This window comes from Heptranchias perlo, chromosome 17 (assembly GCF_035084215.1).
Source record: "Heptranchias perlo isolate sHepPer1 chromosome 17, sHepPer1.hap1, whole genome shotgun sequence".
NCBI classification, from domain to species: Eukaryota; Metazoa; Chordata; class Chondrichthyes; order Hexanchiformes; family Hexanchidae; genus Heptranchias; species Heptranchias perlo.
Window position 1 is genome coordinate 23,128,619 of NC_090341.1, and position 16,621 is coordinate 23,145,239.

At 39.3% G+C, this 16,621-nt stretch overlaps 1 protein-coding gene across 2 annotated transcripts in view; it reads right to left on the reverse strand.

Annotated features, from left to right (window-relative positions):
- Positions 1-4,367: 4,367 nt before the first annotated feature.
- LOC137334171 (FYVE, RhoGEF and PH domain-containing protein 3-like) overlaps positions 4,368-16,621 on the reverse strand; it is a 204,991-nt gene continuing 192,737 nt past the window's right edge. The window contains exons 18-20 of one of the 2 annotated variants that reach the window (XM_067998730.1): positions 8,687-8,827; positions 6,086-6,145; positions 4,368-5,297 (exon numbers count right to left, since the gene is read on the reverse strand). In XM_067998730.1, coding sequence (XP_067854831.1) covers positions 5,076-5,297; positions 6,086-6,145; positions 8,687-8,827 — 423 coding nt within the window. In that variant the 3' untranslated portion in view covers positions 4,368-5,075. The remainder of the gene's footprint in view (positions 5,298-6,085; positions 6,146-8,686; positions 8,828-16,621) is intronic. The other variant, XM_067998731.1, reaches the window with a different exon arrangement.

Consider the following 16,621-nt stretch of genomic DNA (forward strand, 5'->3'; position numbering starts at 1 on the left):
CACTGATCCTTGCAGCACCCCACTAGTTACAACCTATCAACCCGAAAATGACCCGTTTATTCCTACTTTCTGTTTTCTCTCCATTAACCAATCCTCAATCCATGCTAATAAATTACCCCCAATCTCATGTGCCCTAATCTTGTGTAACAACCTCTTGTGTGCCACCTTATCGAATGCTTTTTGAAAATCCAAATATACTACATCCACTGGTTCCCCCTTATCTACCCTGCGAGTGACACCCTCAAAAAACTCTAATAGGTTTGTCAAACACGATTTCCCTTTCATAAAATAGTGTTGACTTTGACTAATCATATTCGGATTTTCTAAGTGCCCTGTTACTACATCCTTAATAATAGATTCTAGTATTTTCCCCAACTACTGATGTGAGGCTAACTGGCCTATCGTTCCCTGTTTTCTCTCTCCTCCTTTCTTGAAAAGCAGGGTTACATTTGCTACCTTCCAATCCACAGGGAACGTTCTGGATCTCCAGGGAATTCTGAAAGATCACAACCAATGCATCAAACTATCTCTGCAGCCACCTCTTTTAAAACCCTAGAATGTAGGCCATCAAGTCCAGGGGATTTGTCGGCTTTGTCCAATTAACTTCTCCAGTACCTTTTCTTTATTAATCTTTATTACTTTAAGTTCCTCACTTATTAGACCCTTGGTTCCCCACTTAATCGGGTATGTTTTTTGTGCCTTCTACTGTGAAGACAGATACAAAATATTTGTTTAATGTCTCTGCCATTTCCTTATTCCCCATTATAATTTCTCCTGTCTCTGTATCTAAGGAACCCACTTTTGCTAATCTGTTCCTTTTTACATACTTGTAGAAGCTCTTACAATCTGTTTTTATATTTCTTGCTAGTTTACACTCATATTCAATTTTCTCCCTTTATTAAATACTTGGTCATCCTTTGCTGATTTCTAAAACCCTCCCAATCCTCAGGCTTACTATTCTTTTTGGCAACATGGCAAGTCTTTTCTTTTAACTAATACTATCCTTAACTTCTCTCATTAACCCCAGTTGGATCACCTTTCCCGTGAAGTTTTTATTCCTCAAGGGAATGTATATTCATTGAGAATTATGAATTGTTTCTTTAAAAGTTCACCATTGCTTATCTACCATCATATCTTTTAATCTAATTTCCCAATCTACCTCACCCAACTCGACCCTCATACCTAGGTAATTGGCTTTGTTTAAGATGTGGAGATGCCGGTGATGGACTGGGGTTGACAATTGTAAACAATTTTACAACACCAAGTTATAGTCCAGCAATTTTATTTTAAATTCACAAGCTTTAGGAGGCTACCTCCTTCCTCAGGTGAACGATGTGGAAAATCCGCATCGTTCACCTGAGGAAGGAGGTAGCCTCCGAAAGCTTGTGAATTTAAAATAAAATTGCTGGACTATAACTTGGCTTTGTTTAAATTTAAGACCCTAGTTTCGGACTTAACTACATCACTCTCAAACTCAATATGTAATTCTAAAATATTATGATCACTCATCCCCAGAGTATTATTAACTATAAGATTACTAATTAACCCTGTCTCATTACACACTACTAGATCTAAAATAGCCTGTTCCCTAATTGGTTCCTCAACATATTGTTCGAGAAAACTGTCTCGAATGCATTCCATGAACTCATCCTCCAAACTACTTCTGCCAATTTGGTTTGCTCAGTCTATATGAAGATTAAAGTCCCCCACGATTATTGCATTACCCTTGTTACATGCTCCTCTTATTTCCTGATTTATACTCTGTCCAACACTATAATTACTGTCAGGGGGCCTATAAATTAATCTCACCAGTGTTTCCTGCCCCTTGTTAAACTCTGTCTCTTCCTGACACACACTGCTTGTTTTTACCCAAATCGCTACTCTGCTCCACAGCCTTCACTTTTCTCTTTAGACTTATAAATTTACCCTTACCTGAACCCTTGCCTCCCCATCCCCCCTTTAGTTTGAAGCCCTAGTTATTCGATTCACCAGGACTCTGGTCCCAGTCCAGTTTAAGTGAAGCCCACCCCATTGGAACAGCTCCCTCTTTTCCAGTACTGATGCCAGTGCCCCTTCAATCAAAACCCCCATTTCCCACACCACTCTGAGTCACGCATTTAACTCTCTGATCTGTTTAACCCTATGCCAATTTGCACGTGGCCCAGGTAGTAATCCAGAGATTACCACCTTTGAGGTTCTGCTTTTTAATTTGGACCCTAACTCCTCAAACGCCCTCAGCAGAACCTCATTCCTAGTTCTACCTATGTCATTGGTTCCTATGTGGACAACAACAACTAGATTCTCCTCCTCCTACTCCAAGTTCTTCCCCAGCTGTGAGCAGATATCGCAGCTGCAGAGATCAGTATCTATCCCCCTAACTATACAATCCCCTAGCACCACCACATTCCTTTTTACTCCTCCCACTTGAATGGCCTTGTGTACCACAGTCAAATTGCCCATCCTCCCTGCAGTCTTTGTTCTCATCCACACAGGTAGCAAATAACTCGTACTTGTTGGACAAGGACAAAGGCTGAGGCTCCTCTACTGCTGCATCTGGGGGGTCCCCTGACCTGCCTGACTCGCAGTCACATCCTCCTGTCCCTGACCACTAACCAAATCTAAACCACTACCTAACCTAAGGGGTGTGACTGCCTCCTGGGTCAAAGTGTTCAGATAACACTCCCCCCTCCGTGATGCATCACATGTCTGCACCTCGAACTCCAGCTCAACAACTCTGAGCCAAAGTTCCTGGAGTTGCAGACACTTACTACAGATGTGGTTGCCTGGGATCACACACTGCTCTCCACATGCTGCAGTTACAGCACATCACCTGCATTGCTATCTCTATCTAACCTTGTTGCATTTATTTACTGAAAGTTTTTATGTAATTAATTCACTTGGTTTATTTTTTGTTATTTTTTAAAAACTAATTCATTTATCTAATTTGACTTTAACTGAAAACAATTGACTATTCTGTTAGTTCTCTTATAATCAGAAATGTAATTAGCAAACACTGGTGAGCAGAACTCCATTGGTGTTTTGAGTATCCATATGCCTTTCCCCACAGCCAACACTAATGAGAGCAAGTAGTACTATTATCACTGTTCACTTGCACCACTTTTAACAAGTCCCTAATACTACATCACTTGGTGCAGGGGCATTCAACTTGTTGTTCTAGGACCACATTTGGCCTGATAGGCCCTGCAAACCAGCCCCAAAGCCCAGGCAACTCAGCCCTATTGTGCTTATTTTTCTTATTTGCTGGTTTGCTCTGTTTCAATTTTGTGGACCTGGAGTTTTGGAAACGGCTGTTTTTAGCATTGTTGCCTTATTGTTGGGCAAATCCTAAAATCAGACCATCAAAATTTACAACTAATGAGATACATATACATTTTTTTAAAAAAACGCAACAAGTTGTGATGATCTGGAAAGTACTGCCTGAAAGGTTGGTGGAAGCAAATTCAATAATAACTTTCAAAAGTGAATTGGATACATATTTGAAGGGGAAAAATTTGCAGGGCTAGGGGAAAGGTCAGGGGAACAGGACTAATTGGATAGGCCGAATGGTTTCCTTCTGTGCTGTACCATTCTATGATTCTATAATAGTAATGTGGATTTAGATTTTGTGTGGCCTGATGCTCTATGGTACATGCATCATGCAGCACATGTAGACAAGAGCTTGGCCACCCCTGACTTGGTGCAGTAAAGGTGCGACATAACGTGTGAAACACAGCACCAGCCTAGTCAGAGAAAGCAACAAAACAGGAATTATCTACAGTTATCAGTTGATAATGCTCTCACTGAGCAGCATCATCAAAAAAACACATTTTCCCCATTCCACACTTTTTTTTTACTACCAGGAATTTACTACTTGCAAACTAGAGATTCAAGCATATAAAAGCTAGCTAATGAATGAAAGAAAATCTGAGATGGTTTTAATTAAGGAAGCCTGTCATATTTTTTAAAAATAATGCCATTTACCTCTATCTCCCCCACACATCATGCACCAGTTTGTAACTCACGATAGTGTGGCAAACTTATCCTGGGATTCTGCTGATTCTACCTACAACCAGGTGTTAGAAGGTGCACAAAATTAGTATAACAACTGTCCTTCAATTTTTCCTCCATGTAAGGAAGCTCATATTTTAAACTCTGTACCAGCTTCACAGGAAATCTTTGATATTTAAGAAATGGCAAGGTGCGTAGTTCTTTCTGAAGTCCCAGTTGGCTTGTCTTCTTCAAATCCTTTGAACTGGCCATTACCTGGAAACAGAAAACCCGTGGATTTTGGCTAATTCTTACTTAATGCAGAAGTGCATATGCATTGATTTTGTCTGACAAAGACTTCAGCTTGTCTAAGAGTGCAATAATGGTGAAAATCAGGAATGTTTATTTAAAAGCACAATACATAAATAAGTGAAATTGACATACATATTTCAGGTTCAGATTTTTCCACCACAGAAGCTATAGTAAGCATAAATTTGCAAGTTGTACAGCATTTTTCTGCCTTTTGTTAACAGCACAGAACATGGGAGAAGAAAATCCATTTAGCATGTTTACTTATGAAGAAATTAATTACATCACCAAATGCCAAATAGGACAAAGAGCACTGCGTGTTTAAAGAATTGAATACAGACAATTGATAGACCATAAGTGGCCAGCCACAGGCATTCACAAGTTTTAACTTAAAAACAACATACATTTAACTAATGAATTGCTATACATCTTGCACAGAGGGATTGCAAGTATCGGTGTTAAACACATTTACACAGAAACCGTACTGCACTGGACTAGAATGGAATCGATAAAGTGATTAATTTGTAAATTACCACACTTTTTCTGATGTGCTTAGGATCCTCAGTAGCATAATTGTCATAATTGTTGAAGACCAAAAACACATGAAACACTTAAATCTGATACTGATGCATGTAGATATATCGGAATTTTAAACATCTTCCTCAAATGAGAGTGCCCTCGCTGTTCAATCAAGTACTGCACACACCATACTGCTCACACCATAGAAAGTCACTGTATACAGCCTTGGTTTCATCTGCTGTGAATTTGGCCACCAGTTTTTATTCTACTGAGTTGCTTGGTTTTTCTTCGACTTCCCCCTTGGCAGTTTTTGAGATGATGTCAATCCATTTTTTCTGAAGCTCTTCATCATCTGCACTAAAATAAAAAATCTGTTGGGACTGCCTCAGCTTGAAAGCATGCTTCTTCTCAATCATATCAACAGGACTGGGAAGTTCGATTTCATAGCCAGGCAGTGGGATAGTACGGTCATTTTTTCCATCCTGTAAAGAAACTTCCCAGTATTACTATATGAATTAGTAAAACAAGGAATCTAACAAATAAAATGAAGCTTTATCACACAGTCTCCATCCATCTACTTTTAAGTTTAGTACACAGTAATTCAGATCCATTTCACAAAGTCTTCCATCCAGAAAAATTCAACTTGGACTCATAAATAATCAACAAAGCCTTTGACATACACAATGCGTACACATTTAATGCAAAGCTTAGATTTAGTTTCAGGAATTCTAGTGCCAGATATGATTTCAAACCAAAAGTTTCTAAATTCTCAACTGTAATCACAAATAGAAAACAACGTCACAGTAAAGTCACCTCATTTAATTCAAAAGCATTGTAATTCATTTAAGATTCTTTAACCTTTTGAAGATAGCAGCATTCTACTTCAAAACATCAGAAGACTACATTTTAAGATTTTTCAGAAAATAGTGCATTGAGTATTATTTTATAACCGTAAACAGATTTGTTTAAGGCCAATCAAGAATGATCAGTAAAGTTGCTTCTACAGGTTTTACTAAATGTGATGTAAAATGTGAACTTTGAAAGCTGCAAAAAACATTGTATTCAAAAGGTTAAATATGCAGTATGAAATGTCATTGATTTCACATGTAAGCAAATCAGATGTAAGCAAATGTTTTTCCAAGTCCTATTTGCTGCCAATCAAATTTTTCATTTGCACAAGTTTCATGCACACTTCAAGTGTTACACAAACAAACAAGCATAGAATTTCACAATGCTGGCAATGAGGTGAGATTCATCGAGTGCCCTGTACCTGGAATGAGGTGCAAGACTCTGCTTCCTCAAGCACTGTGACACCGCCTTCCACATCATGCTAAAAAATGTACATGGAACAAAGTGTGAATCTCTGCAATTTATGCTTTATCCTTTGTTTCAAGCAGCAAGGCATGGAAAACTCAGGAACTACCTGTGACCACTTATCTTCAATGATTTTTGCAATGCTGCATAGATATTACAGCAATAACCTTAAACAAGATGGCAAGCATCTTCATACAATAAACACAATTTTCTGCTTTACTTATACACTGTCATAATACAGTCATGAAGTAGGCAGCTTGATTTCCTCTGCCATGTCCATTGGACACAATTAGAATTACAGTATAAGCAACCTTTGTCCAACTATAGCTATTGCACCTACAATAATTTGGCTATATGTAACTGAAATACAATCTTATTCACAATGGCGACCAAGGTTTAGAAATTTGTGGAAACACGTGCTGTAACTAAAATATTTGGGCAAAGAATTAGCCTTGAAGGACACTCTTAACTCTTGCCTTGAAAAAAATCAAAACATCAATGGGTGGATGTAAAACATTCCATGGCACTACTGGAAGAGCATGAAGTTCTCTCTGTGTCCTGGCCAGCATTCATCCCTCAACCAACACCAACAAAAACATACTAACTAGTCATTTATCTCATTTGTTGTTTGTGGGACCTTGCTTTGTGCAAATTGGCTGCTACATTTTTCTGCAAAAAACCAGTGTCTGCACTTCAAAAGTACTTCATTGGCTGTAAAATGCTTTGGGCTACTCTGAAGACATGAAAAGTGCTATTCTAAATGCAAGTAGTTAACTATGTCTTCTGCACACCATTGCAGCTTTTAGTTTCTTTATTTGATGCATTCCAGAACTGAGACTCATACTTCACCACATTCTGTCGACGCCAACCATTTATTCTTAATTTCTATTAATTTTATCATTGTGCTTCCCAATAAGTCCTCTAAATTCTTAAATTAAAGTTTATTCTTTTAGTTCCTAAAGAATTATTGGCTGCCATTCAGCCTCTTTCAGCTGTGGGTACAATTGTGAAAGTCATTATCATATATCTGGACAATCACAGTTATTTTTTTAAAACTTCCAATGCAAATCTCCATATTCAAAATTGAAAGCAGAACAGAGCAACTCTGTAATGAAAAAAAAACACTACATCTGTGAGCAAAGGCGAAGGTCGAATGTATCTGAATTACAGTGACTGCCACTCCTTAATTGAATTCCGTATTCCTTCAGCAAACTGGTTTCACCAATTTCCAATGTCCCCCTTATAGACTTGAGATGGACTATTTTCCCATGGACTGGAAAGATTAGTTAGACACACATCAGTTTCAGAATAAATCATAACAATATAGTATGCAGTCAAAATAGAAACATTGGGCTCAATAGTATTATAAAAATATTTTGTACCGACAGGTTGCAACAGCTCCACAGAATCTGCTGAAACCATTGGTGACTATTACTTATACATCTGAACACCATGAATTATTGCCTGGCATACAGCAAACCTGTGGTAGAAGTTAAAGGGTTTTTTGGTACAGTATTTGAAGATGACAGCTGAAAGTGACTGTAACGTAGGCTTATATCTAATGAAATTGATGCTGGCAGTTGATGACAGCACAGAAGGACCAGGAGAATTTGCAATGGATACCAATGTTCAAGGAAGAGTTCAATGCATGTTATATGAGCTCAACCCTCACTCCATAAAATAGGCTGACATTCCTTCCCCCCCTCCTCCCATCCCACCCCAGGACATTCTCATACTCTTCCTGGTAGATGGACCATGAATGCCATTGGGAGAGGCCGAAAAACGGGCTGTCCCCCCCGCCCTAGGGGTTGGTGAATTGCGCTTGGTATGTGAAGATATGATAGGAAAGAGAGAAAACAAAGTGAGGGAAAAGAGGAATTCATTTAATTAACACTGACCAATTAATACTTTACACAAGTTATGTGATACAGTGGAGCAGCATATTGGAGCTCCAGCAGAATATATCAGATGGAACGATGTCACCTCTCCCCTCTTGCTTCTGATCTCTGCCATGCTGCAATGAAGAGATACCAAGCAAAGGCCGGCACCTCTCAACAGGGAGGGAAAGTTAGAGCAGTCACTGCCAGGCCATTGTAACATGTTTCCTAACAAACAGTTCATCAACATTAGCAGTCATCATCTGTTTGCCCTCTCAACTACAGATGCTTCATACACAGGAAAAAAGAAACGGGGAGAACAGAAAAGAGGGTAACTTGTCCTCAAAAAAAAGTTTACACTGGCCAAAGAGAGCACAGCAAACCATTTCACAAAATGAATTAAGAAAAATGACCATTTCCAAAATAAACCAGAGAACAACGAACACATTTGGGTTTATTCACTTATTTCAGACAGTATTCAAAAACCACAAGAGAGCTGGGAGTGGGAAAAAAAATTGACCGCAGCAGGTGGATTTTCCATCTCAAAGCTCTACGTTTGCTGCAGTCAAGGTCAGTCTCTCTTCTTAAAAAGTAGCTAAATCCCATGACCTAATTCTGTATTCAACTTGATGAAGCTTATGTAAAGCTGTACTGAATGAACAGGTGAATCTCATTCTTACCTGACTGCCTATATGCAAATACAGTACCAGGGGATCGCTTTTGGGAATAGCAACCCACGCCTTCTGCCAGGGTTTTCCCTTTTCCATAAAACTTAAATGGCTGCAGAAAAGACTGTTGTCACTTGTCAGTGAGCTTGGTCTCTGTTGTAGAAATAACAAAATACAAGTAAATGTGCCAAGAAAAAATTCTGTATTAATCTTTCACTGGTGATACTTCCCATATCACTTCAATGCAAAAAGTAGTAAACATGTAATCACTCATCCTGCCACATTCTGAAACTCAATTTTGAAAATGACAACAGCGGTAGGATTACATTCATGTAGTTCGTTTAATCCTAAAGATGGTCATAATACATACTCAAGTAATTTTCTTTTACACTCAAGAAAGAAAAGTATTGTGCACCACAGCTGTTACTGCATTTATTCATTTACTTCAACAATGGAAATTAAAAAATTAACATCAACTCAAGCACTCAAAGTTAAAAAAGACCAACCCTTCAATGGAATGACAGAGTGATCTATCAGAAGACATTATTAACAAATATATTAGCATTTTTACAATAAGAACCGTTTTGTGTGAACTGATTCATAGAGATACGCATGCAGAAAATGTACTGATTCTAAACTTGCGGTGGTATGTTGTAAACTATCTTTCCATGTGATCAACACATCTGTAGGCGGTGCAACATGTTTTAGTTGAAAATCTTCAAACATCAAAATTAATCCTTAACAATAGAGCATGTTTATTCATTCAGTTTTAACAGCGCATTTAGAAGGATTACTCATTCTTTTTAAGCCTGTCTAACAAAGATGCTTTTCTGCTAGGTATTTATCAATTTAATACTGTGCACAAAAATTATAAAATACTTGTTCCCATAAATAATACTTTTTTTCTGGAGCCAGCTTCCTTACCCTGTCAGAGAGAAATAGCAATTTGCATCTAGCTTACAAATAATTTTGAATATTACATGTACCTATTTTATAGAAATCACGAAATGGAAACAGGCTGTTCAGCCCGACCAGTCAGACCTATCGACAATGACCCAGGCATTGTATCAACATAAAACATAGCCAATCTCAGCCCAGTTCTCCAAAGTTCTCCTCGCTAACATCTGGGAACTGGCACCCAAGTTGGGCCAAATATCCCAAAGACTAGCGGAGCAACAGCCTGACATAGTCATAATCACAGAAGGATATCCATCAGCCAACATCCCAGATTCCATCACCATTCCTGGGTATGTCCTGTCCCACTGGCAGGGTGGATCTACCATACGTGGGAACACAGTAGTCAAGTTGGAGGAGCCCTGGGACTACTCAACATTAAGCCTGGACTCCATAAGTCTCATAGCTTCATGTCACACCTGCCAATCACCATTACTGACCTCCTCAACTGACGAATCAGTACTTCTCCATGTTGAAGAGTACAGAACATACTCTGGGTAGGGGACTTCAATGTCCATCACCAAAAGAGGCTTGGTAGTATCACCACTGACCAATTGGCCGAGTCCTAAAGGACCTGCGTCAGTTGGTAAGGGACCCAATATAAGGAAATAATCTAATGGATCTTGTCCTCACTAATCGCCACACCCCACACATGACTGCCCATGATAGCATTGGTAGAAGTGACCTCTGCATTGTCCTGGTGAAGACCAAGTCTTACTTTCCCAGTGAGAACATCTTTCATCATGCAGTGAGGCACTACCGCCATGCTATGTGGGACAGACTATGGGCAGATCTAGCAACCCAAAACTAGGCATCCATGAGGTGCTGGTGGGGGTGGGGGGGTGGGGGGAGGGGAGGGGCCCATCAGCAGGAGAACTCTATACCACTACAATTTGTTACATCATGGCCCGACCAGTCAGACCTATTGGCAATGACCCAGGCATCGTGTCCACACAAAACATAGGCCAATCAATTCTACAAAGTTCTCCTCACTAACATTCTATCACTCCTCTATCACCATCAAACTTGAACACCAACCAACGGGGTGTGTAGGAGTGCATACCAGGAGCAGCACCAGACATACCTTAAAATGAGGTGCCAACCCAGTAAAGCTACTACACTGCATGCTAAACACGGAAGGCAGCAGGCTAAAAATAGAGCTAAGCTATCCTAGAACGAATGGATCAGAGCAAAACTCTGTAGTCCTCCCATATCCAGTCAAGAATGGTGAACAACCAGACAACTAACAGGAGCAGGAGGTTCTATGAACATCCCCATTTCCAACTATTAATGGAGCACAACATGAGTGCAATAGACAAGGCTGAAGTATCTGCAAGTGTCTTCAGCCAAAAATACTAAGTGGACAAATGGGTGTAGGTCAACCCATTTTTTGTGGGCACAAATCCACAATAGAAAACTGCCAGTAACTTAACACCAAATTGGAGGCTTCCATGAGCAAAGCCACTTAAGTGGTTTTAGTGGAAAACGAAGATGTCACATTGGTGTAATACAAGGCACGTTTGAGAATTATTGTAAAGATCATAATTGAGGCAGTATAGAGAGAACTTTATTCTGCATCTAACCTGTGTGACACTTGATCTGGGAGCACTTGATATTGATAAGATGTCAAAAAGTGGAAATGTGCTCCAATTCCCAGCACTGGCAACCTTAACTTTCACAAGCACAAAATTTTCCACAGAAAAAACTTGAACGATTTCTCAGTATTCCAGAAATGAGTTTGGTTTTCTGCAATACTACTGTCTGCATCATATTATGTAGTTACTAAGTAAAGTATCACTCATTAGATTTGGAAATTTTATAACTAATTGCATCACTGAAATTAAATAAAATTGCTTCAGTGACCATGGGACAGAATTTGCTGTCGGCAAGGCTAATGATGCTCAGTTATCTATGGGTAAATGGTACAGCAACTTCAGGCGAGGAGTAGATGCGTGGAGGAAGAGATGATTAACTGTGAATGTCCAAAAGTTGCTGTCCGAGTTGCGCCACTCTGCGAAAACGGCATCTCACCCTTGGCTTCCCCTTCTTTTGGGAACTTGCTGTATTTGCCCATTAAACTCGCCACAGAAAGTTAAGTCATGTCATTACAAGTGCAATTACCCTTTTAATGACATGATAAGTGTTAATGACTGTCAATCAACCTCTCTGGCACCGAAAATTAACTTTAACAAGTGTGGAGTCTCATTTCTTCAGGTTTTTAATTTTCAGTGAGATTTTAAAAATTTTAAATTTCGTTTTCTTACTTTTCCTTTCTCTTTTTTTCCCCCTCTCTTAATCCAATCTTTCTTTCGCTCTGTTGATTTCTCTTTTTGGACTTGATTTGACATTGAACTCACCTCCTTTAATTCACCCTCCGTCTCAGTCCTTCCTGTCTTTATTTCCCAATCCTTCAATCTCATTAGTTAAGGAGATACCTTGTTGGTTGCCCTGTTCACTCAGGTCCCAGATGCCCCATTTCCATTGCTGCGCCATTATCAGCAACTTTGTGGGCAAATTTTTTTTTAAGCTGAAGGGTGCATACTAACTAATGGTAAACACTGTTTGCTGCCCTGCTGCAGCAAATTCTGGCCCCAAATGTTTACAAAACATCAATTATGGAATTTCAGCCCTGTGTGTATAAGACATTATCAGCATTTTCAAAATGATCAGTGAAAATTTATTCTACATGTAAGAAGTCAAGGCACAAACAGCCTTGAAGTGCTAGAAAGATGACTGTTCCAAACTAATAGTACACAAGTATATTGGGTGGGTCCACACAAAGGAAAGAAAAACATTATTTGCCAGTAATTCTCACACTTCCAATGAAAGCTCTGCTCCTTGTCACATTTGTCTAGCATTCGTGTGAGATTGTAGTGCCACTTAAAATACCAAATATGAAAGTGAACAAGTGAACTCATCTTTCTAACTGAATCTTCCCATTATGCTGGTAAGAATTTAGAATAAATGGTTAAGTGACTCTAATCGCATGGTGTATATTCATGCCCTCATGAAGCATGCATTGTGAAGCCTGGGCTCAATGCTGAACAGCTGTTTGCTGAATCAATGTTGGAAGAGATCTGGTCCAATCCCGGTTTCAACATAGATTCACTTTGGTGGTGAGGGAAGGCTTTCTGTCTTGTAATTTTTATCCTCGCATCTGCTGATCTGAAGCCATATTCAATACTGATGCTAACTTGGACTCCAACACACCAAATATACACCAGTTTTCCTCCTGTAATTAAGAGGGGGAAGACTTTTGAGCTCACTTGCTGTCCTTCTTAGGAAGCTGCCTTTTTAGCGATTATTAATTTTAGATGTCCTTCTGCAACATGTTCCATTTGGGATCTCCCTACAGAATTCATATAATGCAAAAATCATTACAATTCAGATTTCTACCTAAAACTGTATTCCTGCTATCTGCAAAAGTCCCCTTCCATAAGCAAAGATACATTTTATATGAACTGAAACTTGATCATGTGCAAGAAATACCTAGGGTATCATGGTGTAACACAAATAATGATCTCATACTTTAGGATGAGCAATTGTACAGGTTACCATCATATCTTCTAATCTTTCAGCATTGGCACAATAACAAATTGTATAATTCAGGCTAATTGCTAATTTAAATTTATTGGGAGAATTACATTTATACAAAAACAAGAATAAATCAGTATACGAGGTAGCAGCACAGTACTTAAATTTCACAGATTCATTAATCTGTTCTCAGTCCAACATAATGAGCCAGATCAAGAGGAGCAAGAGTTGGTCACAAGCACCATGCTCACAATCAGGACACCCCATTGACCATCATTCTTCATTGGAGAAAATTACAAAGATTCATATTAAATATTTAAACTAACCCGATTCCAATCTCCTGATGTGTGGAAGTCATACTTGATGAGATTTTATATTTCAAACTAAAAAAACAGGAGTAAATAATACTGTACCATATGCATTAGAATTGGTATTGTCATCCAATTTGTACCTACGGATTGAATGAGGTTCAAGAAGCCATATTTAATTAAATGGAACCTATTTTATATTCTAATCAGGACTGTTCCTCTTCACAGCATCATATTTAATCATATTCCTATATTACAACAGTGACTGTACTTGATAAAGTACTTCATTGGCTGTAAAGCATTTTGGGATGTCCTGAGGTCATGAAAGGTGCTATATAAATGCAAGTTCTTTCTAATCAACTTCAAAGACAGCACTGTTAGCTTTTCTGTGTTCTGTCTAGCACCACAGCTGGCTTATCCTGATCACCCCTTCAGAGATGTGCCTATTCAGACCCTCATAATACTCTTAGTTCGAAGCAGCAACACTTAAGATAGCCATAATCTGTACAATCATTAGGTTTCGTAAACTAAATATTCACCTACAAACCCACCATTTTCTCCAAAACAAGGAGGATATAACTTTAAACTGATTTATGCACATTCACGGTACATTCCTCTGGCTCGTGCAACTACCGAACTGTAAATGTGTATTCAAAATAAGCAACCACCAACAGTGTAAAAGCATGTTATAACGATGTATCTATTGGTTTCCTAATGTTATTTTTTCAGAAGCTTATTTCTGAATTTCTCTTCTATAATCTGACCTTTTCCACTCAACTGGATATACTGTATAATAAAATACTTTGTCAAAGTTTCTCTCAAATTATTTTTGGTGACTAGCTCTTATTAGGTAGATATGGAATTCTGACTGAATAATAACCAAGCAAATAAAACAAAGCCACTTACATATTTCAAATTATTTTTAGTCCTCAGTGACATTGTGAGATAAATTCTAGATTGAACCTCACCACCATTAATGTTATCTTTCTTTATACCATACAACAATTTATTTTGGTAACTAGGGGAACAATTAATGATGAAGAAATGTAAGAAAGTAAGTCAAAGCGACATAGCTGACAGAGTCTGTGCTCTTTACCAGATTGCGGTTTAATTATGTTCAATTACTCAATGTATTCAATAAACTAGTTAGAAAACAATCAACCTTGAATTATTAGTTTGAAACTCTTCTTTGCTATAACTGTGAATTTCAGCTCTTAGAAATATGCACTCTAGTCATTTACCAATGCGTCCAAAATTTTATGGATGCCACATATTATTAGGGAAGCAATTTACTTACGAAAAGGGAATTGTGCCAGAGGACTGGTGGACAGCTAATGTGATTCCTATATTTAAAAAGTTAGTTTAACATCGGTGGTAGGAAAGATAATGAAATCCTTACTGAAAGATCTAACAGAAAAACATCTAGAAACCAAAAATATAATAAAGAATAGTCAGCGCGGATTTCAAAAGGGAAGGTCATGCTTGACCAACCTTACTAAATTCTTTGAAAAAAGGGTAGACAAGGGTAATGCAGTAGATCTAATATATTTGAATTTTCAAGCGCCTGAGCGGAGCATAAAGCTCAGGAGAAGCACCTGAGTGAAGCGTAAAGAGAGCCGCGCGAGGAAACAAAAAAATCAAGAAAAAGTCAAAAAGTGACATCACGAGGCAAGGAGGAGCACCAAGGGTAAGTCGGTAAGTATTTAGTTCATTGGTTATTGTTTTTAATGGTTATTATTCTTAGTGGCTATTGAGTTTTTTTTTAAAAAGTGGTTAGTGTTTTAGTGTTAGATAAACAGTAAATTGCCTTAAAGCAAAACAAACCTTTAAATACCTGTTAGCTAACATGGCAGGACAGCTGGGGCCCGTCGTATGCACATCTGTGCATGTGGGAACTCCAGAACACTTCATGTGTCCTGGAAAACCATATGTGCGGGATGTGCCGCCAGCTGCTTGAGTTTTTGAGCTTGAGGGCAGCTGGCATTATTACAGTGCATACAGGAAGCTTAGAGTTTCGTGGATAGCATGTTTCAGGTGGTGGTAACCTCGCAAATATAGTGTGTTCATCCGGAGAGGGAGTGGACGACCACCAGAGACTAGGAGGAACAGGCAGGCAGTACAGGAGTCCCCTGGGAGTGTGGCACTCACCAACCAGTGGTATTCAGTGTTGAATACCAGTGAGGATATTGACACCTCAGGAAAGTGCAATCAGGAGCAAATCCACGGCACCGTGGGAGACTCGGCTGCACGGGGTGGGGGGAGGGGGGTGGTGGGGGGTGAAAAATAAATGCAGTTGTTACAGGGGATTTGATAGTCGGGGGATAGACAGGTGTTGCTGCAACTGCTGAAGTGAATCCTGCATGGAGTTTTGCCTCCCTGGTGCCAGGGTAAAGGACATCACAGAGGGTCGAGAAATTTTGAAGGGGGAAGGGGAAGAGCCAGAAGTCGTGGTCCATATGGGAACCAATGACACGGAAGGAAAAGGGTTGAGGTCCTGCAGTAAGAATTTCAGGAGCTAGGGAGGAAGTTAAAAAGCAGGACCTCAAAACATTGTAATTTCTGGATTACTCCAAGTGCTACGTGCTAGTGAGTATAGGAATAGTAGGATAAGACAGGTAAATGCGTGGCTGGAGAAATGGTGCAGGAGGGAGGGCTTCAGGTTCCTGGGGTATTGGGACCAATTCTGGGGCAGGAAGGTTCTGTTCAAGATGGACAGGTTACACCCAACAGAGCTGGGACCAATGTCCTCATGGGGAGGTTAACTAATGCTGTGGGGAAGGGTTTAAACTAATTTGGCAGGGGGATGATTCATCTTATGAAACAAGGTGCACAGAGGACTGGGAGGGACAAACAGCACTGGAATAAAGAAAAGTTCAAAAATAGGAGGGAGACAGACTAAGATGAATTTGGAGTGTATGTGCGTAAATGTACAGTGTGGTAAATAAGGTTGGTGAGCTGCAGGTTCAAGTCGCCAAATGATACAGTGGCAATAACAGAAATGTGGCTCAAAGGGGAGGATTGGGTACTTAATATTCCTGGCTACAAAAGGTATTCAGGAAAGACAGGGAAGGAACGAAAGGAGTGGGGCGAGGTGGCAGTATTGATCAAAGAAACTATTATAGCATTGGAAAGAGATGATGTAGTTGAGGGG